General features: G+C 46.1%; 1 protein-coding gene across 5 annotated transcripts in view; it reads right to left on the bottom strand.

The window, feature by feature from the left end:
* Nucleotides 1-26472, bottom strand: part of LOC146798638 (neo-calmodulin) — a 269893-nt gene extending 243421 nt beyond the window's left edge. For 3 of the 5 annotated variants that reach the window (XM_085625959.1, XM_085625963.1, XM_085625962.1), the window contains exons 1-3: nt 26202-26472; nt 23202-23222; nt 14276-14306 (exon numbers count right to left, since the gene is read on the bottom strand). In XM_085625959.1, the coding sequence (XP_085482085.1) occupies nt 14276-14306; nt 23202-23222; nt 26202-26204 (55 nt within the window). In that variant the 5' untranslated portion in view covers nt 26205-26472. The remainder of the gene's footprint in view (nt 1-14275; nt 14307-23201; nt 23223-26201) is intronic. The other 2 variants (XM_085625960.1, XM_085625964.1) reach the window with 1 other exon arrangement.
* Between the last annotated feature and the right edge of the window lie 1040 nt (nt 26473-27512).

A 27512-nucleotide genomic window follows, 5' to 3' on the forward strand; every position in this document is an offset into this window, starting at 1 on the left:
AAACGTGAAAAGTGAAGTCCGACCGAGCAAGTACGATCCATCCCGTGCGTCCGAAGTCACAACCGTACGGAAAAAACACCGTCCGCACCGAACTCCCATTGCAACCATGGAGACATGTGCCCACATACGTGCCGAACCACCCGCCCAGCCCCCGCATGTACGCGCCGTCCCCCCCTAGCCCCCGCATGTACGCGTCGTCCCCCCCAGCCCCCGCATGTACGCGCCGTACCCCCCCAGCCCCCGTGAGTACGTGTCGAACCCCCCGTGTACGTTCGAGTCGTACCCCCCGTGTATGTACACCCGCGTACGTGTCGTACCCCCCCGTGTATGTACACCCGTGTACGTTCGAGTCGTACCCCTACCCGTGTATGTACGGTGCGTAGGGGGGGGGTACGACTCGAACGTACACGGGTGTACATACACGGGGGTACGACACGTACTCACGGGGGCTGGGGGGGGGGGGGGGGTACGGCGCTTACCGGGCCCCCTATTCTGGTCGTTTCGCGGCGTACTTCGCTTTTCCTGCACTTTTTGGGTGCCGTAAAAATATTGCCGTCCGGACTGCTGTCGGTTCGAATCGTACTTCCTGGGTCGTGAAACGCTGCCTGAAAGCGTCCCGACATATATTTATACTTAACAAGGGGAACCCGTGAGGTAAGAAGGACCTAGGGTACTTACTAGTTTGAAAAACAGAAGGTCCTTCAAAAGCAATACAATATGGGATAAATATAGACCAGAATCGGCTCTATATAATTATACAATGCCCAGCCGGACATTGAGGTTTTAATGATCAAGAAAAACAGATAATATTGACATACGTTAGAATGTAGAGTGGGACACAGTCCTGCGTCCTTCAACACTTAACAAAGAGTACAAACAATCAAACATATAAGACATTTATCAGGCTGAAGAGAGAAGCTTATAGCCAATACGAGATTCAAGGGCAAGCTTTCACGATAGTACAATGTCATGCACAATTTTAACATATGCGTTTGACATGCATGTTTGTACATAGGGTCGACGACGTTTCGATCTATTCAAACAATACATAGATCATCATCAGGACTAGAGAATACACAAGCCTGAGAGTGCAATTCCAGAATCGGAGGCGAACAATTCCCGTTTACTTATTAAACCAGATCCGAATAAGGAAGTAGGTACGGGGGTCCAGCGGCCAGGAGAATTTCTCAGTTAGTGGCAGGGCTGAAAACACTTGTTCGACGCGGCGTGTAGAAGGAGCTGTGAGAATATTCAGCTTCCGGGTAACGCGGCTTGACAATCCAAGGTCCGCGAGTGAACTGCACGATCGCAGGTTCACTCGCTTTCTGGCGGACCTTGGATTGTCAAGCCGCGTTACCCGGAAGCTGAATATTCTCACAGCTCCTTCTACACGCCGCGTCGAACAAGTGTTTTCAGCCCTGCCACTAATTGAGAAATTCTCCTGGCCGCTAGACCCCCGTACCTACTTCCTTATTCGGATCTGGTTTAATAAGTAAACGGGAATTGTTCGCCTCCGATTCTGGAATTGCACTCTCAGGCTTGTGTATTCTCTAGTCCTGATGATGATCTATGTATTGTTTGAATAGATCGAAACGTCGTCGACCCTATGTACAAACATGCATGTCAAACGCATATGTTAAAATTGTGCATGACATTGTACTATCGTGAAAGCTTGCCCTTGAATCTCGTATTGGCTATAAGCTTCTCTCTTCAGCCTGATAAATGTCTTATATGTTTGATTGTTTGTACTCTTTGTTAAGTGTTGAAGGACGCAGGACTGTGTCCCACTCTACATTCTAACGTATGTCAATATTATCTGTTTTTCTTGATCATTAAAACCTCAATGTCCGGAGGAGGAGCCAAGATGGCGACCGGGACAGCAGCGTAGACTCCCGGCTCCGTGAACCTCCGCATCCCGCACGGATATCCTGCACGAGATCCTCAGTCTGCGCTATGCGATCGTGTTTGTGAATGAGAGTGGCAACCGATCGTGTGACTCCGAGGTTTCTGGCTGCGGTACCGCCGGAGAAATGTGCATTTGAACTTTGCGGCCCGTGCAGCCCTGGAGCCGGGACCTCGAGTGGACGCCTTGGCCGGGTGGCAGTTCAACAACAGCGGCCTGTGGTGACTGGGTGGAGTCGGTCCACCGGAGCGGTGCTAACCTCGGCCTGCATTTCGCCGTGGTCGCTCCCACTGCTAAGCGTAGCGGACCGAGGGGTGCAATTCTCAGATTCTCCGGTGCTTGCCCCTGCCTTTGACGGTGAGCTGCCCGGATGCCGCCCGTAGCTCGCCCTGATCCTTGCGGGCTGCTCCCGGATTTTCGCGGGAGCTGGTCCGTGGTGGGGACGACTGTTGCCCGTGACCACGCAACGGATAAATTTTTGCCTGCCCCCGGAACCCTGTCTCCAGCGACGTGGACCTCGAGGCGCTTGTCCCTGGGTCCCGGCCCCAATACGGGTCGGGCCTCCCCGGCGGCCATCTTGTTGCGATGCAGCCTACCATCCTGTCCACTGGGTCGCAGCAGGATTGGGAGTGTGTGACTTTTGGGAATGTGGCGGAGCGATCGCAGAGAGCTGTGCTGGGGTACGGCGACCTCCTAGAGGCCCTTGGTGCCCTTCATTTCTCCTTGGTTCGTGGCGTCGGGGTCTTGGGGAGTAAGCTCGATGGTGTGGCATCAGCGTTGGGACAGTGGCGGCCTGCCTGTCCACAGGTACACAGGGACTTCCCACACTGCACACAGGAAGACAATGTCGCGGCCACCCCTGCGATTAGTGCACAGCTGGACACTCCGGACAGTATGCTACCGTGTGATCGGCTAGCTGGGGGTTTGATCTGTTCCGGAGGTATTGGACCTGAGTGGAAGGTGGCGGCCTCGTCCCGTGCACGGCCTCCGGCGACCCAGGGACAATTCCAGCAACAGTTGTCTGATTCCGCCTTCCTGGACCTTGTGTGCAGTGCAGATCCTGGGGCAGCACTGGGAAAGACGTCCCTCCATGATGCGGACTGTGTTGGTACTCAGAGACTTCCACCCCACCTGTGTGCGTCGCTTCCCGGTCGTTTTTGGACACTCCTTTACCTTGGAACATCGGACATGGCGCTGGGTCGAGGGGTAGGCATGGGCAGAATTGCAAAGAGTGGTCAAGGATAAGGCTGATCCTTCGAGGGTGGTCATCTAGTAGATGGGCGGACTCGGGGGTTGCGTACTCTCATGACATAGCTATTAGCATATTAGGTGCATAATGCTCCCCATCCTTTTTTGATATGGTCGATTTTGTGCTGCTTATTGTTTGCTGTGGGGAGACCTCACCGTGCGGGAGGGAGAAGCCGGGGGTATGTTTTGAAGGCCCTCCTCCAGTTTATTATACTTTCTCTACCCCCCCCGTCTGGTGGGGTTCTTTTCTTACTCCTTTTTCCCTGTTTCTTCTATATTTCGGGTCTAGTTCCAGGGCGACAGGCACACTGCTGGGGGGGGGGGGGGGGGGCCGTACTCATTTGCAGAGGTGCAGGGTGGGGGGTTGGGGGAGGGGATTCTTTAGTCTTTCATCTCTTTTTCCATGGCCTCCTTTTTCTTCTCCGCTTCTTCTTGTTTTTTCTTTTCTGGGATCAGCGTGGTACACCTCCTTTGTTGTGAATCGTTGCCTTTTCATGTGTGCCACAGTTTCCGGGGTGTTCTCTGGGCGTTAGGGCGGGGGCCTGCAGGCGCAACTGTTTATGATATTCTTCCCCATCCTGAATTTCCTGTGTCTGCGCCATTGATCCAATAGATTGCTGTTTATTGCTTACGTCTATTATTCTGCCTGCCTCTTATCGCTGTTGGGAAATTGTTTGGCACCTGATCCTGCTGTCTTGTTCCATTATAAAATGACAAACCTTTTTTCTCCTGGTGTCCTACCTGCGCTGCTCACTGGCCGGACTATATTAGCATGAAGATTCTGCTCTCCGAGGTGCCGCCTGTGTTCACATTTGATCTTTATTGCTCTGATTGCTTAGCGGCCGGCCCCGGGGGGTTGTAGGCCCATACTTGTTATTGATTGAAATGTCAATAAAGGTTTTTCAAAAAAAAAAAAAAAAAAACTCAATGTCCGGCTGGGCATTGTATAATTATATAGAGCCGATTCTGGTCTATATTTATCCCATATTGTATTGCTTTTGAAGGACCTTCTGTTTTTCAAACTTGAAAGCGTCCCGACGTCACGTCGGAGCATTCCCGGATCACATACGTATGTATATTTTCGTCGGTCGGTGTTTTTTACGATTCGTACGGAAATGGTGTTTCCGTGCGATTCGTACTTCCATGTTTGTAAAGTTTTACAACCGGGTACGAGTCGGACGGAGAAAACGCTCCGACCGACGGTTCGTACCCGGTTTTCCAGGATCGTAATCGGCACCTCAGGCTTTGTGGAACGAATAATGATTGTCACAGTAAAGGTAAATTGGAGAAGAGGAGGGAACCGATGGTAACATGGGGTAGAGAAGGAAAACCTAAAACATAGGTCATGCCATGTGGATTGCAGGGGGCGGGTTCAATATGTAATGGAAGGGTTTTGGTAGAGAATTTAGATACACAGAGGCCATGTTTGGGCACGGCAAGTAGGCCATAGCTGTCTGCATTGATTGGAGGTTCACCAAACGATGGTCTCTGGGCGGTTAGTGACAGTAAATAAGTAGGTTAGCTTTGTGGAGGCATTTTACATGAATGATCCCCCTGTTCATGCTGTCCATAAATAAAGATAATTCTTTATTTTGAAAGACAATTGAGCTTTCAGATAGTAATTGTTAGTTGGCGGGATGGGTAATCTCAATTGATTATGTAGTTGGCTGTGGTAACTGGGTGTGAATACGCCCAATTACATTCTGCGTGTGTGGCTTAGGGTGGTTACCTTGTCTATTTGATGATTATATGTTGGCACCATTACAGCTTTCATGTTCAGATGATCAAATTTATGTGGTGAAGGGACTGAGGTGCAGTTTTTAAGATGTGTCCAAATGATCAAAATAAAGTGGTGAGGGACACAGAGGTATGATGAATGAGGGAGAGAGTAAGCCGATCCTTAAGGACCACCACATTTAGGAATTTAGGGAGTAGAATGGAACTGCTTAAGGATGATCATTTGTCTTCTCTCAAACATGAATGATTAGAACCAGATGAAGCAAAGGTTCTGTATCCCAATGTAATCCGTTTATAGATTAGAATGTTGGTTTATTGTGCCAAAGACAGCTGCAATATCTAGTTGGATAAAGAAATCTGCTCCTTATTTGTCAACTTTGTCCCAAATCAAAATGACGGCAGATTCCGTGCTCAAGTAAGAACAGCTCAACTTTTTTTATTTTTTACGTCAGCTGGTTTGTCCACTGGGCTGTGGATTCTTTGCCACTGGTGTTTCAAGGTTCTGTGGTTGGTTAAAATCTCTTTGAACCATTTTGCTGAATTATTTTCAGTTTTCTTGCAAAAGCTTTTAATGGGTACAGGAGTGTCCAGAGTACCTGAAATCCATTCAGATAGCTAGATGGAAAGAAAATTAATGAGCTATCTAATTTTAGAGATAGGACTTTGTTAGGAGTGAGCTTGAAGCCGATATTTCTTTAGGGATCCTGTACACTTAATGGCCGGTTTCTGATTGAAGATAGTCTACCTTTTTGCTTGTGATCATGGTACAAAACTTAGTGATGTGATCACTTCAGATTAAGGGGAATAGGAGACTCCATTTAGGCAGTGCACTGATAAGTATATGTAGCCAACGTCTCTGCATTTCAAGCTCAAGGTTTTCATGTTTTCTACAAGGGAAATGTGTAGCAAGTTTGTTGGGTTAATCAAACCAGGTATTAAAACAGTCTACAATAATCCAGTTTAATGTTTGTTACACCAATGTTAAAAATCAAATAAATAAAAAATAATACCAGGAGTTAGAGATCGAGGATTATATTTTAGCACTAAATGTTTCATTCCCCTCACTCAGTTTCAAAGCACTCTTCAATACAGCATCTCTTACGGCTACCTGTTCGAGTTCCGACAGTCTGCATACCAACAGGAAGGTATGGGTAGTTTGCAGTAAAGTGGTTTTGTGTTGTCTTACAGCAAATTTCTATAGTGCTTTCCTGCCTCCTGTCCAGGCCCAAACTGCTTTGCAGACCATGAGTGAGTAGTTCTGATTTCAAAGTACAGGGATGAAGGAAAGTGGTTGATGGTGGCATCAGTTATTAGTATGGAGTACTGGTGTTGTGTAAGATGCCCAGAGAGTTTACTCTAAATCTTGACACATTATCATGTCAATGTGTATATATGCGTGAGGTGGAAGGCAAACAATTTCAGAACAGGTTCCCAGCATGTACACACCAGTCAGGATTGTTCCCTTAGAGGTGCTAGAGTTACGGTCACGAGAACAGCTAGGACTATATGCCTCTTCTATAGTGCAAATGATTGTTGATACTTCTGATGTTCTTTGGCAATTTATTCCATAACTTGTATGTCTGTGCTGAGAAGCAGCTGCTTCCTATGCAGGTTTTACAGTAAGCAGGAATTATCAGTGGGGCCATTCTTGATCTCAGGTTTCTCATCTGGTTGTACAATCTTAATTATGAGATTAAGAAGCTAGGTCACAGCCTGTGGATTGCCTAATGAACGACGCAGGCAGCTTTAAAGGATAGTCTTCTGACCACTAGTTACCAGTGTAAATAATGCTTTGATGGCAAGGGGGATATACAGTGTAAACATAGTTATTTAAAAGGTTGTATTGGACTGGTTTGGGGAGGGGAGCTCGAGTTCTAAAGGTAGTTTTGTTGTCATCCTTATGGAGGTGGCTATGTCTCTTGCCCATTTATGGTGATCATTTTTCATCTTTATTCTTGTATACAGTGGACACTGCTTCATGAATTCGGTGTGCACAGTCTTTTGTGAACCATATAACCATCAAGATAAAGAAACCCAATTCATATGGGGCTAGGCAATTGTGGATTACAGCACGTTTCAAGGCTGACTGCATCGATAAACATTCACTGAAAATGTAACTGGGTCATTTAGGAAGAAAGGTATCTTCTTTCAATGGAGTTGTTTCATTGAGACCCATTTCGTTGGTTGAACTAGAAGGCTATGTTCAGGTCTAGAAGGGAGTTAAGGTTGCATTGCAGGTGAAAAATTTGACTAGGCTTGAACAGGGATGGTTTTTCAGTTGTGCACAGGTTTGCCGTGATCTTGGCTGTAGAAGTTAGGGTAGAGCATGGCAGGGTGTTAGACTGGAAATTATCTCAAGGGTCATTCGGTGCATGGAAGGAAATGTAGGTGGCTTCGTTTTAGTGCAATAGACTATCTGCCTCTAGTGTTTGAGAGAGGCCTTTCTAGAAGTTTAGTAGTATAGAAGACTGAAAGGTGTTACATTGTAAGTGTTATTTACAGTCACATTGACATCGGTATCAATAATTAATGTAATAAAGTGGATGATTAGTTAGGGTGGTTATACTCAGCAAGTAATAATGTCACTATTCTGTACCAGGTCCAACTAGGTTACTTTAATTTAAATCTTAGCTTTGTCCTGGGTAACTGCGGCACAGGGTAGTAAGGTTTAACTCAAAGGAACTAGTGTAAAGGATTTATCAGTACCAAAACAGTTAAGTCGAAAACAACAAAATAAAAATCCCATTCCAGTTTGTAAAACAGCATCAATTTCAATGAACAAATAGACACCAAAACGTCAAAAAGCAGATCACGGAACAGGAGATATGATTTTTAGGAGTTTTCTAAAGCCAAAAAGAGCAAAGCGCCAACCCCGGGTAACTGGTCTTCCTAAACTTTGACTAAGTCAAAAATAAGGCCGACTACAATGGCGCAGGGGTTGGATATAGGGATCAGGTTCATCCTGGTGAAAAGTTTACCTTGGGACTTGGTTGGAAAAGTGCAGCACAATGTTAGTCAACGGCGAAATCCTTCACATTGGAACTGAAAAACTTTTCTGGAAGTAGAGCTGCTTTCAGCAGTGCAAACCAGTAATTAGAATCCTATCGGCGATGGCAGGGCGGTCCCATTGTAGCCTCTGGTTTTTATTAAAAACAAGTTCAGAAAAAGGTTCAAAGTGCCCACGTTTGCAATCTTGAGGAGGTAGAGTACACTTTAACACCAGCCAAGGGTTCCTCCTTTAAGATTTTTTTTTTAATTGTAAACGTAGTTTATTGGTTTTCTGAATATTACAACTGCCGACCTCAGTATACATCAGAACAGATCACTATCGATACATTCGGCAAAGAAGCTCAATAATAATAAACAGTGAGACAAATAACTGTGAGTGACCAGTGGCCTAATCCGGAACAACAATGTCCATGTTCACTGCCATGGAATGTCCATACACTTCAACTTCGTCCAATGTTAACTCTTGAAATATACAATAACTACTCTGAATGTAACATAAGTCCCCCCCCTCCCATCTCCTCCCCCCATCCCAACGATCCCCCATCCTACCCTCCCCCCCTCTGCCGGGTCAACGTAACTCGTGGTCCATGCTTCGACATATTCATTCATGCGGGCCGCCTTCTGTCACCCTCCCCGGACCCGGGGTCCCTCCCTCCCCGGAAGACGCCTCAGCTACACTGGAGATAGTGACTTGGGAGGCCTGTTCCTCTATCTCCTGCACCATTGCTCCCCATGCCAAGAGCACCTCAGGCAGCTTGTCATCCTTCCTTGTACTACACATATGCCCCTCCTCAGCCAGGGCCCACTCCCGGAAATCGGACCTCCACTTTGCCAATGGCGGTCCCTGCTGTGTTAACCAGTGGATGGCTATGCGCTTCTTGGCAATAACTAGCCCCAGGATCAGGAACCGCCTGCTTATCTTGCGTTTTGGGTCCCGCGGAATCAAGCCTAGGAGGCATGTGCGGGGATCCAATGCTATAGTCCATCCGGTTATCCGGGTCAGAGCACCAAGAACCGCCCCCCAATACGCCTGGATTGATGGACACGTCCAAACCATATGCACAAAATCTGCCGGATCAAAGCGACATCTAGGGCAATGGGGGTCTCTGGAGCCATCAATGGTGTGCAACCTTCTAGGAGAGAGGTACGTAATATGTATTATGTTGTACTGAATTTGCTTAAAACGATTGCTCACTGACACCTTTCGCACATTCTCATGTATCCTTTCCCAGTCTCGTGTCGTGACCTCCTGAGGACACACCTGCTGCCATTTTTCTTCTATTTTTAGGGGTTCGCTCTTTTTATCATCCCGTAACGCCCTATAGAGGTGAGTGACACGTTTTCGCCCTCCCGCCATGGCGATCAGAGTAACCAGAGTCCAGGTGTATTTTGGGGCATCCGGAAACGTAGGCCACAGTTGTCGTGCCGTTGCCGCGATTTTTGCATATTGCAGAAACTGCCCTGCCCCCAACTCAAAGGCAGTTATTGCCTCCTGGTAAGTGATAAATTTTCCTTCCGGGTACAGGTCGGACAACATCAGGCAGCCCCCCGTCTGCCATGCCTCCGTCGACATCACCTGTTCAATCTGTGCAAAGGGCGGCAGCTGCCATATGTCCGCCTCCGGGGCAAAAGGTCTGTCCTGTATAATTTTACGAACCACTCGGTTCCAAATTGCAGCCCCAAGCCGGACCATAGGCGAACCGGGCGCCGCCTGCCCCCCGGCCCACCACAACAATGTCCCGAGCTGTCGGTCCCCATACGTACCCTCCAGCAGGGATCTCTCCCAAGAGGGATCAGCGTCCAACCAGGCTATGGTATGCTGCAATTGCGATGCAAAGTAGTAAAGTTCCAAGTCAGGGATCTCTAGACCCCCGGTACCCCAACTACGTTTCAGGATGTCTAAACTAACTCTGCATCTCTTCCCATTCCATAATAATTGGACCAACAGTGAATCGAGTTACCGGAAGACTCTGTGTGGAATTTCAAAAAAGGAGCCTTGCATGACATAGAGACAACGGGGCAGGACCACCATCTTCATGAGTGCAATCTTTCCCATCAGTGAGAGGTTAAGAGTGTTCCAAAACATTATACTACCCTGCAACCCACGGATTATCCTTCCCATGTTGCGCTGATAAAACCCCGTCTCGGACCTATCGACCCATATCCCCAGGTATCGGACCGTGTCCTCCGCCCATGGAAGTTCCAGCGCCGGTCGTTGGTCCTCCCCCCAATTAATCTCCGCGGCAATCGCGTAAAGCTGTGACTTTGTTCTATTAATGTAGAGCCCGGCGGCCTCAGCAAATTGGGCCAACGCTGATAGCAATATCGACATTGATTGGGTCGGCCGACTCAAGTGTATTAACACGTCATCGGCGTACAATGACACCACGTGCTCCGCATTCCCCACTCGTACTCCCTGTCCTACAAGTATCCTGCGCAGGTGACACGCCAAGGGCTCCATTGCCAGGGCAAATAGCAGTGGGGAAAGCGGACAACCCTGCCGCGTACACCGTGCTATAGGAAATGCGTCTGACACATACCAACCCGTACGAACCCGCGCCATCGGCCGTGCATATAGTAACTTAATCCAGTTTACAAACCCCTCCCCCAAGCCCATTTTTAGCAAAACCTGCCATAGGTAATCCCACCTTATTGAATCGAATGCCTGTTCGATATCGAGGAACACCAGGGTGTCTTGTTGGGCCCGTCCTTCCACCGATTGCATAATGTGGGCCAGGCGTCGGATATTCCGCAGCGTATTTCTGCCCGGTATAAAGCCAGACTGGTCATCATGTACCAGCCGTCGAAGGTAGGGGAGGAGCCGAGTCGCCAATCCCTGACTAAGCATCTTAAGGTCAACATTCAACATGGAGATGGGCCTATAGGAGCCGGGGAGAAGGGGGTCCTTCCCAGGCTTAGGGATCATCACAATCAATGCTTCCCTCAGGGAGTCTGGGAGTATACCACGTTTCTCGGCCTCCACTGTGATCTCCAGTAGTTTGGGGACCAGTAGGCCACCAAATTCCTTATATAGCTCGGCGGGTATGCCGTCCATTCCCGGGGACTTTGCAGTTTTGAGGTGGGCAATAGCTGCCCGTAGTTCTTCCCCACTAAAGGGGGCCCCCAAGGCTTCCTGACTGTCCGCGTCTACACTGGGCAGTTCCTCCTCAACCAAATAGGCCTCCACCGCCTCATAGGCCGATGGGGACTGTGTCTCAGAGTATATTTTACGTAAGTGGGCCACGAATACATTATTTATTTCATGTTGGGCATACACCAACTGTCCCATATCGTTTTTTAGTGCCAAGATCGGGTGAGGCTGGGTCTCCGCCCGTATCAGGCGCGCCAGTAGTCGTCCAGCCTTGTCCTCGTCCGTGTACTAGCGACTCCTACTCGCAGTTCTAGCATATTTGCCTAGCGAGTCCCATAATTCTCCTATCCGCCGCCTCACATCGTGCCCCTCCGCCGACCGCTTACTGTTCATGGGGAGTTCCTTTTCCAACGCCTCCAATCGTTCCTCTTGCCGCCGCAGATCACGCTCCAATACTGTTTTGACCACCACCTCCGTGGACCGACAGATCCCCCGAACCACCACTTTCATCGCCTCCCATTCTGTCGCCCTGGTGCTGGCGGAGCCCCAGTTGAGCTCCATATACTCTGTCAGTCCCGTCAATATGGCGTCTTTATAAACCGGGTCACCGAAAGCTTCAACATTGAGCCTCCATAATGGTATCTTAGACCTTGGTCGGGCCAGCGAGTACGTGATCAGGAGCGGGGAATGATCCGACAGATAGCGGGCTAAATATTGCGTCTCCGTTACCCGATAGATCGCTGTCTTTTGAATGAAAAAGTAGTCCAATCTGCTAAAGGTATTGGCAGCAGGTGTGTGGCACGAGTACACTCTACGACTAGGGTTATGGTGGCGCCACACATCCAGAAGGCCATAATTAAGAAGCATTTGGTTCATCGCTTCTCTGACTCGGGGCTTAGCATCCAGTCTGGGGGGGGGGGGGGGAGTCTATCAAGCTCCCCATCCATCGCACAATTAAAGTCCCCTGCCACCACCAATTCCGTGTCAGGGTCCAGATCCAACAGTCCCAATACCCGGCTTAAAAACCCACCATCGTCACTATTCGGGGCATAGACATTCACCAGGCATATACTGCGCCCATCTAGAGTCCCCTTCACCACCACAAACCTCCCATCTGAATCCTGTTTAACATGCAGAGCCTGAAAAGGGACTCCTGGTGCCACCCATATTAGCGCTACCCGGGCAAACCCAGAGTATGATGTAGCAAAAATCTGACCCCTCCACCTCCGTTGGACGAATTTAAGACAGTCTCCCCATAGGTGGGTTTCCTGGAGTAGAGCTATACTGACCCCATACCGCCTGAGGTATGAGGCTACCTGAATCCGTTTCACCCTGTTATTGAGCCCTCGGACGTTCCAAGTGATCAGTTTGTAATTCTGCTTATCCCCTGCCATGACTGAACAATTGTGGGTATCTCCATCCCCCGTGCCTGCAGTACATAGACCCCCCCTTATTATCATAGCGCGCCCCCGCCCGAGGAGTAAATCGACGATCCCCTGTATGCCACCATAGACCAGACCCGACAGCAACCTCAACAAACCCCGAACTGAAAAACCCAACTCCCGCCACCCTCAGGCAGTAGCCCGTCATTCTCACAGCCATTTCTGGTTTGAGGACTCCGACCCCGCCCCAAAGCTCCACCCTCCCCCCAGCAATCCCCTTTCAACGTACTAGAACAATTTCCACACTTACACCCCCAAGTCCGTTGCTACCTCCCTCCCTCCTTTGACTCAGTGACTCAGCCGACTGCCTGGCACCATGTAGCCCCGCCCGACCGAGGTCTAGCCAGGCCGCCTCGGTACTCAACAGCCGGCAAACCTAACCAGCGTGTAGGCGAACTAGTGTATTCTCCTCCAACAATTATCAAGCAATCCCCCCCCCCCTCCACCCCTCAAGTTCAGAGGGCACAATGCCCGTGCTCCATCGTCCCTCAGTAAAGTCAAGCGCCCCACGGGCCAAACCCGAAACTCACAGTGACTCTGAATGTCCATCACTCAGTCTCAGCCTCGGGGTCTTCCCTCACCCAGTTCCAGAGCCTACCACCTCCGGGCCGGCGGCCCCCTCCAGATCTGACTGTGTTTCCTGCACCAGACAGCGTGGGGAAAACTGGTTCTGCGTCGGGATCTCCACTCTCTCCGTACGTAGCGTGCCATCTGGTCCCACCACGATACGCCCCTCGTCTGCCCGCTCTCGGTCTTGCCGTCGTCCTTCTGCACTACGTTGCTGGTTCCCCCGTCGATTACTCCGGCGTTTCTGCTCTTGCCATCCTTGGTTTTGGTCCGGGCCGGCCAGTCCCAACGCGTCCATCCAATCTGCAGCCTCCGACGGGGTACCAAAGAAGTGGACTCTATCCGCATACTGTACCCGGAGCCTAGCGGGGAACATCAGGCTATATTTAATATTATGGCTTCGCATCCGTCTTTTGACACTCAGGAAGTCGTTCCGTAGGTCTTGCACCTTTTTGGTATAATCGGGGTGTATGTGAATGTCTTGGCCTTCAAACCGAGGTGGGCCTTTGGCACGAATATGTTGCAAAATCACGTCCCGATCTCTAAAGTTGAACAGCCGGGCAATCAAGGCTCTTGGTGGGGAGCCTGGTTTTGGTGGTGGCCCCAGCGATCTATGTGCCCTTTCCATCGCAAACATCTTGGAGAGCCTCAGCTGGGGGAACGCTCTGCCGATCCAAACTTCCAAGAAGAGGTCAGCTGCCGGCCCCTCCGCCTTTTCAGGAAATCCCATAAAGCGGAGATTGTTCCGCTGAGAGCGTCCTTCTGCGTCTTCTGCTCGGTCCTCTAGGCGGGCCATACGATCCTGAAGTGCCGTGACCGTCTCCCGCAACTGTCTAACCTCCGACTGCAGGGTACTTAAGTCTCCCTCCGTAGTGGTAACCCTGTCCGCCACCTTCCTGAGATCCAGGCGTAGGTGATTAATGTCCATGGAGTATAACACTGGCATAGAAATTAACTTTCTTTGGTAAGCTACTAGATTTTCAGATTTCGTAAGAATTGACATCGCTAATGATGATTAACAAGACAATCATTCTAACAAAAAATAGTGGATTTTTGTAAGGTTCTTCGTAAAAAGAAATGTGCCATTCGGAATGATTATATGGGAATGAGCACTATGATTCTACTAAAGGGCAAAAAACAAAAAAAAAGCCCAGCATCTACTTTTTTCTTCACTCCATCTTATGTGCAATTTGAAGAAAATGTATTATAGAAAGCAAAACTGAAAACCGCAAGAACTGTGAAATCAGTGGCACAGCAGGATATGGAAAGAATTCTTACCAGTGATCTGCTTTTCCGAAAGTTGGTCTGCCTACAAAATGGGAAACAAGGAAGAGTAAGTCACAGCCAATCACTTCAGGAAAACTGACACCTGCAGATATAGGAAGCAAAATCACCTCATCTAATATAGGACTTACTTAAGAGTTGAACATCCTGTCTTACTGCATCTTGACAATTGATGGAGCAGAGTACAGAAGATTTTGTGTGTACCCCGTTCAGACCAATCACAACCCCATAACAAAGTAATATATTAATTTTGTTTGCTGTGTATTAACCAAACACACACATTACATGAGGGAAATGCTCTGCATTAACAGGTTTGATTAACAGATTAATTAATGGTGTAAAACGCACGTTTAATCTATTTTGCGCATTTAAATAGTATAATAGTGCATGTCTATGTTGTAGTGTACATTGCATGCTGCTTTTGCTTCATTTTAATGGCTTGCAGAGTGATGCTTTTCCGCTAGGTAACAGTTTTTAGGGGATAAATATTAGCCCTGGTGGGTGGGGGGACAGAAAACACTTATTTTCTGTGTATTCACATTTTCTTTGTGTGTGTTTATCGTAGTTTGGCTGGTGGCCAGTTTCGTTTTTCCCGGTTCTGCACAGTAGAGAATGCTTGCATCATCTGGCTGGAGGAACCTCGTGCATGCACTGTAGTGGCTGAGAGCCAGAATGATAGCACGAGAACAGCTGAATGCCTGCCAAAGAGAAACAGTTGAATGCCTGCCAAAGAATGACCATGTGGAAACAGCTGAATCCCTGACACTGAACAGTTGAATCCCTGCCAATGAACCTTTGAATGCCTGCTAATGAACTGTGGACAGTCGAATTTGTATCTATCAGCTTGTCTAACATAAAGTTATTCACGGACATCCTGGGAGCTGAGAACTACATTGTTATGAACGGACATCCTGAGAGCTGAGATCTGCATAGTCATGACCAATCAGAGCAAGGGAAACGACAAGAGTTTAAACATTTGAGGGTAGAGAGCCAGCAAACACAGTATAAATATCAGACCAAAATTGGGGTTTGGTGCAAGAGAAGACGGAGGAGAAAGGCTGCTTTGGGGAGATGCTGGGAGCTTGGAATTATGCCAGACTGTGCACTGATGACCCCTGTAGATTCAAGATCGTTGCGGGACACTAGCCTGGGTGAGAGAAGTCGTCGAGGAGGTCAAGGGTTAATTAAGTACGTTGGGGTTTTAGTGCTGGGTAGGAAGGTTTTAGTATAGGAAATCTTTAGAATTAAAAATGCATGTTTTTAACTATGGTTCACTGATCCTTCATTTTGGAACCCTCTGTCAGTTACATGACCAAGGATTGATGTTTAACCATTTTGAGAATAATGAAATGAATGCAAACCTACATTTTCTCTTCATGACTTTTATTAAACATTTTCTTGATTTATGTCCTGAATAAATGGCAATGCTCAAGTGAAAATTAATAGTGAGAGAATAAATGATAATTTCCTTTATGCAAATTAATTGCATAAAATCTTTAAAATGATTTAAGGTGTTTGTGATTCTTTTAGAGTCAATTATTTATGCAATTCAATATATTGTTGTAGTGAGGTTAAGCTGGTCTTGACAATCACCATCAACCAACCCAACTAATTGGTCCGTCGACCAAGTGGGTGGAGTGCCTTGATGTTAAAGCTAGGATTCTACAGATGCAGATGTACATAATGTATTTAATGTTAATATTTTCCTATAGGTAATAGGTATTCCCCCACATGTCCAGCGCTTGAATTACTCATCCCTCCTGTGTGTGATGACTCAGTGAGAGAGACGTGTGTGTTGGTGTTATGGGCCCCACCAATGACTGTGAATGAGCTAGTGTGACGTCGGGTCTGCGACGCAGGGAGGGTATCTGTAAATGTTATTCCCCATTCTTCCCGGTCTTGCGCTGGATCACAATCATCAAGTTTTGGGGGAGAAGACAGTGGAGATTACCTGTTGAGGAGGATCCACCATGCTAGTGAGGTATTCTTTGGGATAACTATTTTTTGTTGAGGACCTTTAATAACGAGTTCTTTTGTGGGGGTTGGGGAAGCTGGATTAGTTACAGAGGATTACTCAGTACAAAAATATTTTATATGGGTTGTATATTTAGAAAGAGCGCTTTAGTTTAGTAGGCATTATTAGGGGGATAGATTTTAAAAGGCTCATGGATAAGGTACCGTTTTTGTGAAGTATTACTCTTTGGGGTTGTATTGTGCATCAGCAGTGGGTTAATGGATGGGGCTGAATTTACAGGGAACGTCTTTAGCATTATGGACGTGCTGCTTTTGTGTGATTGAGGAAGGGCAGGTATTCACCATAACAAAACAATGTGCATTATCAATTTTGGAGGAGCGAGTGTTTATTTGTTAAACCCTGGGATGGTTCTGGTGCTGTAATGCAGGCACTCTTTAATGAAAGCCCTGTACGTCTGAGAGATATTTGTGGGCTTCCTGGATGTGGAATAAGCATTTGTTCCATTGACACGCCTCGGAGTGGCGGTGGGTTTGTGGAGTCCGCGGAAGTCTCTAATTGCAATAAAGCTGTCCTTCCTCCTGGTGCCTCCATCTTCTCAGAACATTTATGTACCATTGTCCACCAGTTCCCCCCCTCAGGGCTGTTCTATATCAGAGTTTTCTTCTCAATGACTCCCTGAACTGCCACAGGTATGTCATGCATTTTAAAATGCATCTAAAATGGTTATATTTTAAGGGGAATCCTCGGGAGAGGGCAGGTATCTGTATGGTGAGCTTACGGTAACAGTGTATATGTTAATTTGGCTCTTGAAAGTGGTTTTAGATCATATTTTGGCAAGACCAGGTTTTAGTAAAGCCAGATATTAGTTCAAAGATTTCTTTCAAGGGCTGGTATTTTGAGAAGCTCTCCTTTCGGAAACTGATTTTTGTAGGGTATTGTTCGGTAAAGTCCGACATGTTTGGGCGGAGCCTACTAGAAGGGTAGCTGGTATTCTGGTAGAAAATGTTTTATGTGTAAAACTTTCACTTTGATGTTGGAAACATTAAGAAGATGGACACATGGAGGGAGTAGATGAAAAGGGTTTTGGAGGAACACTTCTGTTTGGACAATGATTAGCTACCATTTTCAAGGTTGTTTCAGTGGTCTACCACTTAAAAGGGTATATTTCTGGATTATTACAAAAGGGTAGAAGACGGGATGGTATTGATGTGCGGTAATTTTAAGGTTTTTAGTCGATAAGGACCGGCATTAAAAAAAAAATACAATTTTTAACTGAAACATTGAAATTCACAAGTTATGCTTAACTGAAGTAACTATAACTGCACACTCGCCCTGCACAGTGATGTCATTAATGATGTAATTTCAGATGTAACCAGTGATGTAATCAAAATCACAGAACATGTCATGAGTGAGGTTACATGTGAGAGCATCAGCAGTACATGTAAAGTGTGCAAGTTATAGTTACTTAAGTTAACTATAACTGGTGAATTTTAGTGTTTTAGACTAAACTGTATTTTTCACTGACATTTTCACCTAACTATGTCACTTTAACGGGTGTGTGTGTGTTTTTCAGTGAACTTTTAAGATTTAAAAAAAAAAATGTAAGTAAGTTCTTTTCATGCCCAACCATAACGTCACTAACCTTATGGTTTTTGTCAGAGAATTTCTACAGTTTAACGTGAAGTAAGATTTTATTACGATGCCAAACTATCAAAACCCTCCACTGCACAGCCTTTTGCCATGTGAGGCATCAACTGGGTGCAAGGCCTGTCTGAGCAGGGGGTCTGTTAGTTGCTACCTACTACCTGGTGCTGTTGGTACCGGGATCTCAGAATTGAGCATGCAAGTTTTGCTCTGATCCCATTTTGGTGCCTGTAAAACGAAGATCGGGAATTTGTGGAACTGTAGGTCCGCCATGGATTTAGCAAGATCAGTGTCCATTTTGATTTTTCCAAATATTTGGTTCACTTGGGGTAACAAGCCCTGGCTACCCATCAAAAGGGATGTTGAAAAGGTGGTCGTGCACCACCGGCCTAAACACTGACCTCCTAAACCACGAATGCCTGAGGAGGAGAATGCTGGTATTAATACTCCTTGCGACTGTGTCCGACACTTGGAGGGCTCATCTATTGTTTGCACTGCTGATTATTTTCTCCTTAGCAACCTACTCCTGCTCTCATTTATGATGGGCCTCTGCAAAGTATTTCACCAGGTCCTCAATCTCCCCCCAGTGGTACCAGTCATACCTGGAGAAGCAGCCTTCAACTTTGCACTGCACCAATGCATGGATGTCCGAAGCACTGCACACATTCCAGCAGCACCAACTTGCTTCAACTCTTTCCTAGACAGAGGGTATGGGTAAAGTTAACAACTGGGGAGTTTGGGGCAATCTTAGCACGAATATATGCCGGGTCATCGGAGGAAGACTTATAATTCTCAACTTCAGGAATGATCACGCTAGCCTTTACCGGCTCCTTAAACTGTCAGTGGCTAACCTTACCATTCCCTTCAGTATGGGAGGCATAGCGCTGCATTCTCAGTCTTGGACAGAGTCTGAACTAGGAAGTCGTCCTCATTCTGCACTGCATATAGTTTAACTTGGTGCGGTGACCACTGTATCACATGGTATGCAGTAGTATCATTAGGTGAACTGGTTTGGCAGGGTAGGGCTAGAGTTCAGGTCATCTTGGAGGGCCACCAAAAAAGTCCTCCAAGGGATCACTTACCTCCCTGGGCCAGAAGGCCTCGTCATAGAGGTCTTGGGTGTTTTAAAGGCTGCCAGGCTCTGCGTTAGTGTTCTGTAGAAGAGTGTAGAGGCAGAAGCTGACGATGGCAATGGTGGGAAGAGCATAGGGCTACTTGCTGAGTCTCTGACCCTTCTGGGGCTTGGTGGCCCGGTAGGGTTAAATCCTGGTTCCCCCTTGAAGGCCAGCTGGCATTTCTTTGGAACAGTCCTGGAGCCAGAGGCTTGGCTAGAATCCGGGCTGTGTCCTGGTGGATAAAAAAAAATAGCTTCTTCTGCTTTGCACTGAAGACCTCCGATAGCTTTTTTGAAGGTTGACTCCTTCAGTGCAGACTTCAACGCTGGTTGCAGAGGAGCCCAGAGAGTGCTTTAACATATTTTTTGGAGCCTGTTGGAGTTACTAGAAAGGGCAAAGCACCATCAAGTACTTTTATTTATTTATTTATTTTTTATATACTGTGAGGGGCTGCAGGGAGTGCAGCAGCCCCTAACCAATATTAACTATAAAAAATTTTTTTTTTAAAAAGCATCCTAGGTCATTAAATTCATGACTCCCCAACCCCCCCCTCCCCCGAGAGCTTACTGTACTTCTTTTTTTAAGCACTTCAAGCTGGAGCTTGTGGTTGCTTTATGGTTGCATTTTGTGGCCTATAAAAATGCTAGAGGAAAGACATGTCGATTTTGTTTGACAATTTTTATGACATTTTTATTAAAAATTGAAATGTGTGAATTAAATATACATTTCATTATAATTGGTGATCTTTTTGATAAAATCAATAGGTCTCCTTTATATATTTTGACCCCTTTATAAAGCCAATAGACATTTTATATTTTAGCATTCTAACCTTTTGACAAAGTCAGTAAGTCTATCTTACTTAAAAGAACACCCTTTATATTGTAACCTCACAGTCAGCCTATGGCCAACCAGGCCCTGTGCCCAACTGCATGCGGCCAAAGGCTGGGGGGTGTAGGGCACATGCAGGGGAACGTGTGCAGGACTTGGTCACAGGCCAGGCCTGACGCACAGCGATGAACATCTTACTTAACATTAAAAACGTAGAAAATCACTGAAAAGAACAAAGAGTAAAGGGGTGTTATAGTTCGGTGAAAACCTCAGTTAAAACTAACAGTTTTAAACAAACAAAATCACTGAAATTCACCAGTTATAGTTCTCACAAGCGCATGTTACTCATGCCCCAAAGTAACTATAACTTGGACCAGTAGAATTATGAGATTCTGTGGTGGCTGCTTATTTTTGTATAATTATGGATTTGCTGCATCTGCCACAAACAATCCACCATCTACTGTCTTATCTGCAGATGTTAACCCTAAAAATGTGTTTCTAGCTCAAATGGGCCAAAAGTTACTAAAAACAAGGCGATTTTTACCCTTGCGGTGTAAGGCCCTTTGCAAAAGTTAACCGGTCATCTTTGAGATGCTTATTTCTGTATTATATTGTTAAACCGGTACTAATGAGGTGAAATCTTTGCTCAGTAAGTATTACTTTGTGTAAAATAATTACCAGTGAGATAATGCTATAAAAAAAATAGGCCGCATTTTGATGCGTAATTTAGTCATTCCTGCCACATAATTCCAGTGGCCCGGACTATAACTTGCACCCTCTCCATGCACTGCTAATTACCTCACATATTACATCTCTCATGACATCATTGATAACATCACTGCACCATCTGAAATAACATACATTGATGACAAACAACCTTGTGCATGGAGGGGGAGCAATTATAGTTAGTTTAGAGCACGAGTTATAGTTACTTGAGATAATATATACACACACACACACACACACACACAAATGGTGTTAAAATTATTACTTAACTAAGCTACGATATAAAAGTATCACGATGTAAAGTAATGTGTCATAAAATTAATCACACTGTGGTTACTATGTTGTATTGAATGTAGGAAAGTGTGTTTCTGTTGCAGTAACCCCCCAACTTTTTGCCAGACTACTGATGCACTTTGACTTGATTTGCCCTGGGTCCCTGCCAATCATGTTCCCATGGCCTGTGTTCTTTCCCCTAAACAAACCCAATTGGCATCGCTAGCCACAGGTCAGCCCCTGGTAAGTGGTACCACAGGTACCTAGGGCACTGTGACCAGGGAAGACCTCAAGGGGTGTTATTGTGCAACCCTTAGAAGCCCTGTACATTTACACACACACACACACACATACACAGCCTTTGCAGGCTGCGTGTTTTGGTGCAGAACAAAGTGAAGAGTCGACATGGCACACATCCCTGTGAGCCATGCCTACAACCCACTGCCCTGGCATAGATCGGTCACCCCTCTAGCTGGGTGCCCTATACCAGTGGTGTGGGTACAGGTGCATGAGCCCTGTACCCCTACAGTGTTTAAGTCCATTCTTAGACATTGTAAGTGCAGTGCTGCCATTAAGAGTATATGGTGCTGGGAGCTTGTCATTACGAACTTCCCAGCACCATAATGGCTACACTGAAAACTGAAGTTTGGTATCAAACTTCTCAGCACATTAAACCTACACTGATGCCAGTGTGGGATTTAATGAAAAATGCACACAGAGGGCATCTTAGAGATGCCCCCTGAAAACTAACCCACCACTAGAGTCCAGGATGAGTGGCTGCTTTCAGCACCCACCGCCAGACATGTTTCTTGACCCCTGGGTCGAGAGCCTGCTGCTCTCTGGGGCCTGATACAATGCACATCCTGGGACGAGGTGTCAAGCCTCCTCCCCCAGGATGGGCAGGGTTCAAGAAGGGGAAGCTTCAATGGCTTGCCGCCTTTGTGAGCTTCCCCAGGCCACTTGCTGCTTTCAGCAACTGGTCCCCACTGGTTCTGACCCCCACGTTGGGCGGGAGAACCGGCGGGAAAAACAAGTGAGGAAGAGAGGTGTGCCTACCTCTGCCAACTCCACACCTCAGGTGGAGGTAGGCAAGGTGAAGCACAACTCTCAGTCCACGCCATCTTGAAGATGGGGGGACTCAGCCAACCAGGGACAGGCTCATGCCATTGGTTCCTGCCTTTCACCTACCAGTAACGTCCGTAAATCTAGTATTTATGGGTACCCCTGAACCTTGCTTCGGAGGAGCAGGAGAAGGAAGAAGAAAAGGAAAAAAGAAGAAGAAACGGGAGAAGAAAGAATGAAGAAAAGGAAAAATAAGGAAGAAAAGGAAAAAGAAGGAAGAAAAGGAAGGAGGAGAAGGACTGAACAGCTGTGCAGCAGCTAACAAGAGGAAGCCTCCCACTGACTTGGCCCCAGCCCTTCCTGCCTGTTTCCACCTCGAACCTGCTCGAGCCTGACCTGAGATCCGCCTCAAACCGACGCCTGCAGTCTAAATACAGGAGGCCCCCTTAACTGTGACCAGGAGCTGGTAAGATGATCCGCCCTCAAAAAGCACCCCTGCACCAGACGCCCCAAGGCATTGTGTGCCCAAACCGACGGTGCCTAACCAACCCCTAACTTCCCAACTTACCTCTCGAAGTGGTGGTCGCACCCCGATGACCTTCTTCCCCAAGCCTGCAGTTGCAGTGTCTTTGCAAACCGGAGTTTCCCCATTGAAAACAACAGGGCGTTTGATGTTGAAATAGCACCCTGCACCCAGCTGCCCGAGAGCCGCTGAGATTGCACCTTTGGTGCTACTTTGTTTCCCCATTTGCCCTGAGCTAAACTCCAGGAGATTTGCTCCCACACCCAAGTGGCCTGCTTGCCAGCAGCCACCAAGCGGAGGCCCCCTAGCCCCCATTGGATAACATTGGGCCTCAACACTCTGCACCTGGCTGCCCTAGTGCTGCTGAAGGTGTAGCAAGAGTGCATCAATAACCCTGGGGGACCGCTGAGTCTACCCCCTGAACCTCAACTCCCACTACCAAATACTTACCTCAAAACCGATAACACTAAGTGTGGAGTTTGAGAACTAAAGAAATTCTTTAAAATTGCATAATCTAACAAAAATTATTTTACTTACCTGTTTTCAGGAAATGTCCCAGAGTAGTATCTAGGTATACTACTCTGTGTAAGCCTAGTAATCTCAGAAGTTACTTAGCTGCTATTTTACTAAAAAGCCTATTCAAGTCTATGTACTGCATTTATTAAGTATTTCATTTCTCTGCATCCATACTGTAAATCAAACCAGAGTGCATATACAATTATCATTCAAACTGTATTTCAATTGCATTACTATTGTAAAGTACGTATTGCTTACCTGTGCCAGGCTTGCTTGGTTCTAGAAAATAAAATAACTAAAATAATATTTTTATACAAAAACAATTCGTCTGGGGTTCAGTCTGAGTGTGTGAATTAATTTGCTGACTGAGTGTGTACAACAAATGCTTAACACTGTCCTCTGATACAGCCTTACTGCTCGACCACACTACTACAATTAGACAGTAAGGTTCTATCTAACTTTACCTCTGCCTACCTTTGGGGTTCCACTGGACTCTGCACACTATACCTCACTTTGTTATCGTATAGACAGAGCCAGCTTCCTACAATGAAGAAATGTGTGATAACTGACATTCATTGGTGCAATTATTAATTGGAATGGTTTGGCATTTTTGTAGACAGTTAATGTGGAGACTGACTTAGTATGGGTAGCATTCTTAAGTGACATGTGGGGTTGTACTATTTATTAAGGAGGTGGTAATTTTTCCCATAGGTTGGTATTTTATCGTGTTATTCTTTAGGAACAATGTGTAGTATCTAGATTTAAAGTGCTTTATGTCATTACAGCGAAATCCGACTTTAGAAGTAAAGATTCCTTGGTCTTTTTAGGAGTTATTTTACTACCAAGGGTATCGTTGTTGTGGACCTCTTCAGCTGGGCATTGGTATTGTGCGAGTAGAAACTGAGATTTGCTGTAAAGTCTTTCAGAAGTAACTTATACGCAACATGGGTTCTTCAGTAGGGGGAACTATTTCAATAAGGTTCTCAAGAAATGTTATTATATTAGGGGATTTTATATTACAGAGATGTAATATGAAAGGTGTTATGCTTTAGGCCTGCGGTTCTTAAACGATGGACATCTGGGAAACTCCTCTGAATCATTACTGGTTCCTGAGACCCCCACTGAAGCATTATTGGAGGATGGGGATCCCTGACCTAAACACATGCTAAAATATTTTGTTTTTTTCACAATCAAATACAGAAAAGGTTTTTACATTTTCAATTTTGCATCATTTGTGTATACTTTATTAATTTTAATATATTCTTTTTTTATATTATTTCATTTGGTAGCAGTCGCTGACCCCCCAGATTAGGCTTTGTGGGCAAGCCCCTGGGGTCCTTGGACCACAGGTTAAGAATCACTGCTATAGGCTATGGCTTCTGAAGAGGAGGTGTGGCTGACTTTTTAGTAAAGTTGTTGGGAAAGAGTTCTTGTTCACAATTTATTTTTCTAACTGTTGTTACCAATAGCAGAGTTACATTTGCAGGATTATTTGGTTGGAGGGATTTAGTTTAGTGGGCACTGGTTGATGAGCTGAGCTTCTGGGAGAAGTTAGTATTCTGTTCAGGAGGCTGGTGTTCTGGTGTGTGATACTGGGAGGCTGCACTGGGGTGGGGGACGCCTTTTTTGCTGTTTGATCTTCCTATAGTCATTCTTTTTTTGAGATTTTTTTAACACTGTTTTTACCCCCAGGATGCCCCATCCAGATATAGCCTGATTCTATAATTTAGTAGTATTTTGGCAGTCTTCATAGAGCAGTGATTGAAGTGCATCAAAATAAGTATGTCAACAGTGATGCTGTGTGTAAAGGGTGTAGGGTGAGTGAAGGGCGGGGTCAAAGGTGTGGCTAAAATAAATTGTTACTTTTTTTGATTTTTCACCTACAGGTAACTACCTATAAAACAGAGTGCAGCTTAAATGACAAATAAATGCAAGGTAAGTTAATCAGTTGGAAATGCACTATCATACATTATGAAACCTCTATTAGTTAATGCACTGCAGAGGTCTGTGTCTGTGACCAGAGTGCGGCAGAATCGTATCCAGGCTGGTGCAGTGGAGTAGTGACTTGTGAATGTTTAAGTGCTATGAGGTTCCATGTGTGACAAAGCACTGAATATGTACGTCATTATTTTAAACTTGCATTACACAGAGGAAAAGAGGCTGCTACAAAATACAAAAAATTGTTAAAGATAAAGTGATTTCAAAATATATATTTTAGTAATACCCACACTCTACATAGTACAATTTTACTTATAAGCGTCCTTTAAAATCACACACTTCACAGCTCCACCGGTAACTTCCTTGCAATACCATTCAAAAGATTAAATCTGTGTCATCAGGAAACTTCAAGTGATTCCATCAATTGAATCCAATAAAGGCTTCCAGGCACCCTTTACGTTTGCATATTAACCTGTTTGTGCACATTCGCATTTCTTTCAGGCGAGCAGGCACCCTGGCAAGAAAGCTTGTTTAGCTCAGTTACACAGTACAAGGAGACTCCCGGCCCTACGTTTCAGAAGAAGCTTTTTAACCCTCGAAATTAACCGTCCTGGGACGGTTGTCTTTTCAGAAAAAGTGTGGGGGGGGGGGGCTGTTTTTCTTAAAGTAAAAAAGTATGGACACGTCGTATCCCTCGGACCCGACCACTATCAGAGACGTGCTACACTCTGCAGGTTTCTTCTATTGCGATGCGCTTTTGACGTGTTTCTATTAAATAAGGCTTCGTATTTTAGGGAATAATTTATGAAAGCTTGCCTAATATCTTTGTACGTGTTTTTACATATGCACTTGTTTCTATAGTAGGATATCTTAATAACGATATTTAGCGTGGACCAAGGGGTGCATCACTCTTATCTTCACCTTCTTCAAAAGGGGGGCGGGGGAGGGGTCACTCGTTCTAAAAACTTTCACCGCGTCAAAAAACTTTTTAATAGCCATTGATTTCAATGGGAGCCCCCTCCAAAACCCCTCAATTCCACCCTCTTCGGAGATAAATTGAGGCGTATGGATACCACTGGCGGGGGAATGAGGGGGGGGGGGGATTCTTCAAACAGACTGAATTCTGGCGGGGGGGGGGGGGAGAGAGGTTTCCACCATACGGGAGTTAAAATTCCATTGGTGGGGCGGTCTGCGCGCTCTTTTGCCCTAAAGCGCCTTATGGCGGGTTTGCATCCGTGTAGGGAGACTTCATGCACATGCTATTTTCTCGGCCCTTCCCAATACCATCCCATTTCTATGTGAGAGTGTAATCTCGCTTACCATCGGTCCGTGTGTCCCTCAGCTACGTTCCACCAGCGACCACTGTCTGCAGTCAGACTACACCTCTCAGCAGCCGCGCGCGCGAGATGGATACTTTCGCCCTCAAGAGGCGCCTACAATGCGGTTGCGCAATGTGCTTGCCCAGCCCTGAAAACTGTGTGCGAGCGGCTACGGACCACACCAGGCAGAGAGCAGTTTCGACAGCGGGAGAGTCCCAGGATACAAACGGCCATGTTATAGTGTTTCCATGCTGTCTTCGAACTCTGTCAGTGCATCTTCCTCAAGCGCGAAGAAAGCATATGCATATTTTCCTTTTTATGACGTGGCAGTTGTTTCCCGAGTGCTACACACAACAAGCATTTGAAATGCATTAGGTCTCGCATTTACGCGAGTTTGAGCTATTGACATTGCAAATAACCATGCCTTTTATTTTTGTTTTCCTTTTTAAAACATAAATAAAAGGCATTATCATTTACAATGCCAATAGCTTAAACTCTCGTAAATGCGAGACCTATTGCATTGCAATAGGTCTCGCATTTCCAAGAGTTTGAGCTGTTGGCATTGTAATTAACAATGCCTTTTATTTATATGTTTTGAAAACCTGCAAGGGGTGCGTAAACACACATTTTGTACTTATAGTCATTGTTTACAAAAAGCAAGGCTGGCAGTAACTGAGCCTCTTACTGCCATCCTTGCTTCTCATTAGCAACGACTATAAGGACAAAGTGTGGGTTTACAAATACGCACAACACATGATATTGTTGGACTCTAATTAATACACATTTTTTAAAAACATGAATTGCGGCATATTTCGAATATGTAATGATGTCATGGATAATAGGGTTTGAAAACAGTAGAGAGAAAATGTAAGTACAAAGGTTTTGTGTCTGTGGTGGAAACGTTAGGTGGTGGTGGTATAAGTCGTTTGGTGTGCAATATAAATAAGTATTGCACCTGTCTGTAGAGGGGACACATTTATGTATGAAGACCTATGTATCATTACCAACGCATGAATGAAAGCTGGGGAGCAGGGCATCCTTAACAAGTTTTTAACTTGCACACCCACATTTCATACTTGTGCTGCCTTCCGTGCGTGAAGCACGAGTTTGTCCTCTATCGTCGCGCGCGTACTGCAACCTGAGCAGCATGACGTCACGAGCACCGTGGATGGCTTTCGTTATTGTGCAGCGCAGTGACTGTGGATGGGTCAGCTCTCCCAGCATTCTAGTGTCGGACCCGTGATTGTGCTATCAGAATAACACATTTCACACTGAAAACAAGCTTCACCAGGGAACATTTTGCATATTAAAT

The sequence above is a fragment of the Triturus cristatus genome, chromosome 9 (assembly GCF_964204655.1).
Source record: "Triturus cristatus chromosome 9, aTriCri1.1, whole genome shotgun sequence".
Lineage (NCBI taxonomy): Eukaryota > Metazoa > Chordata > Amphibia > Caudata > Salamandridae > Triturus > Triturus cristatus.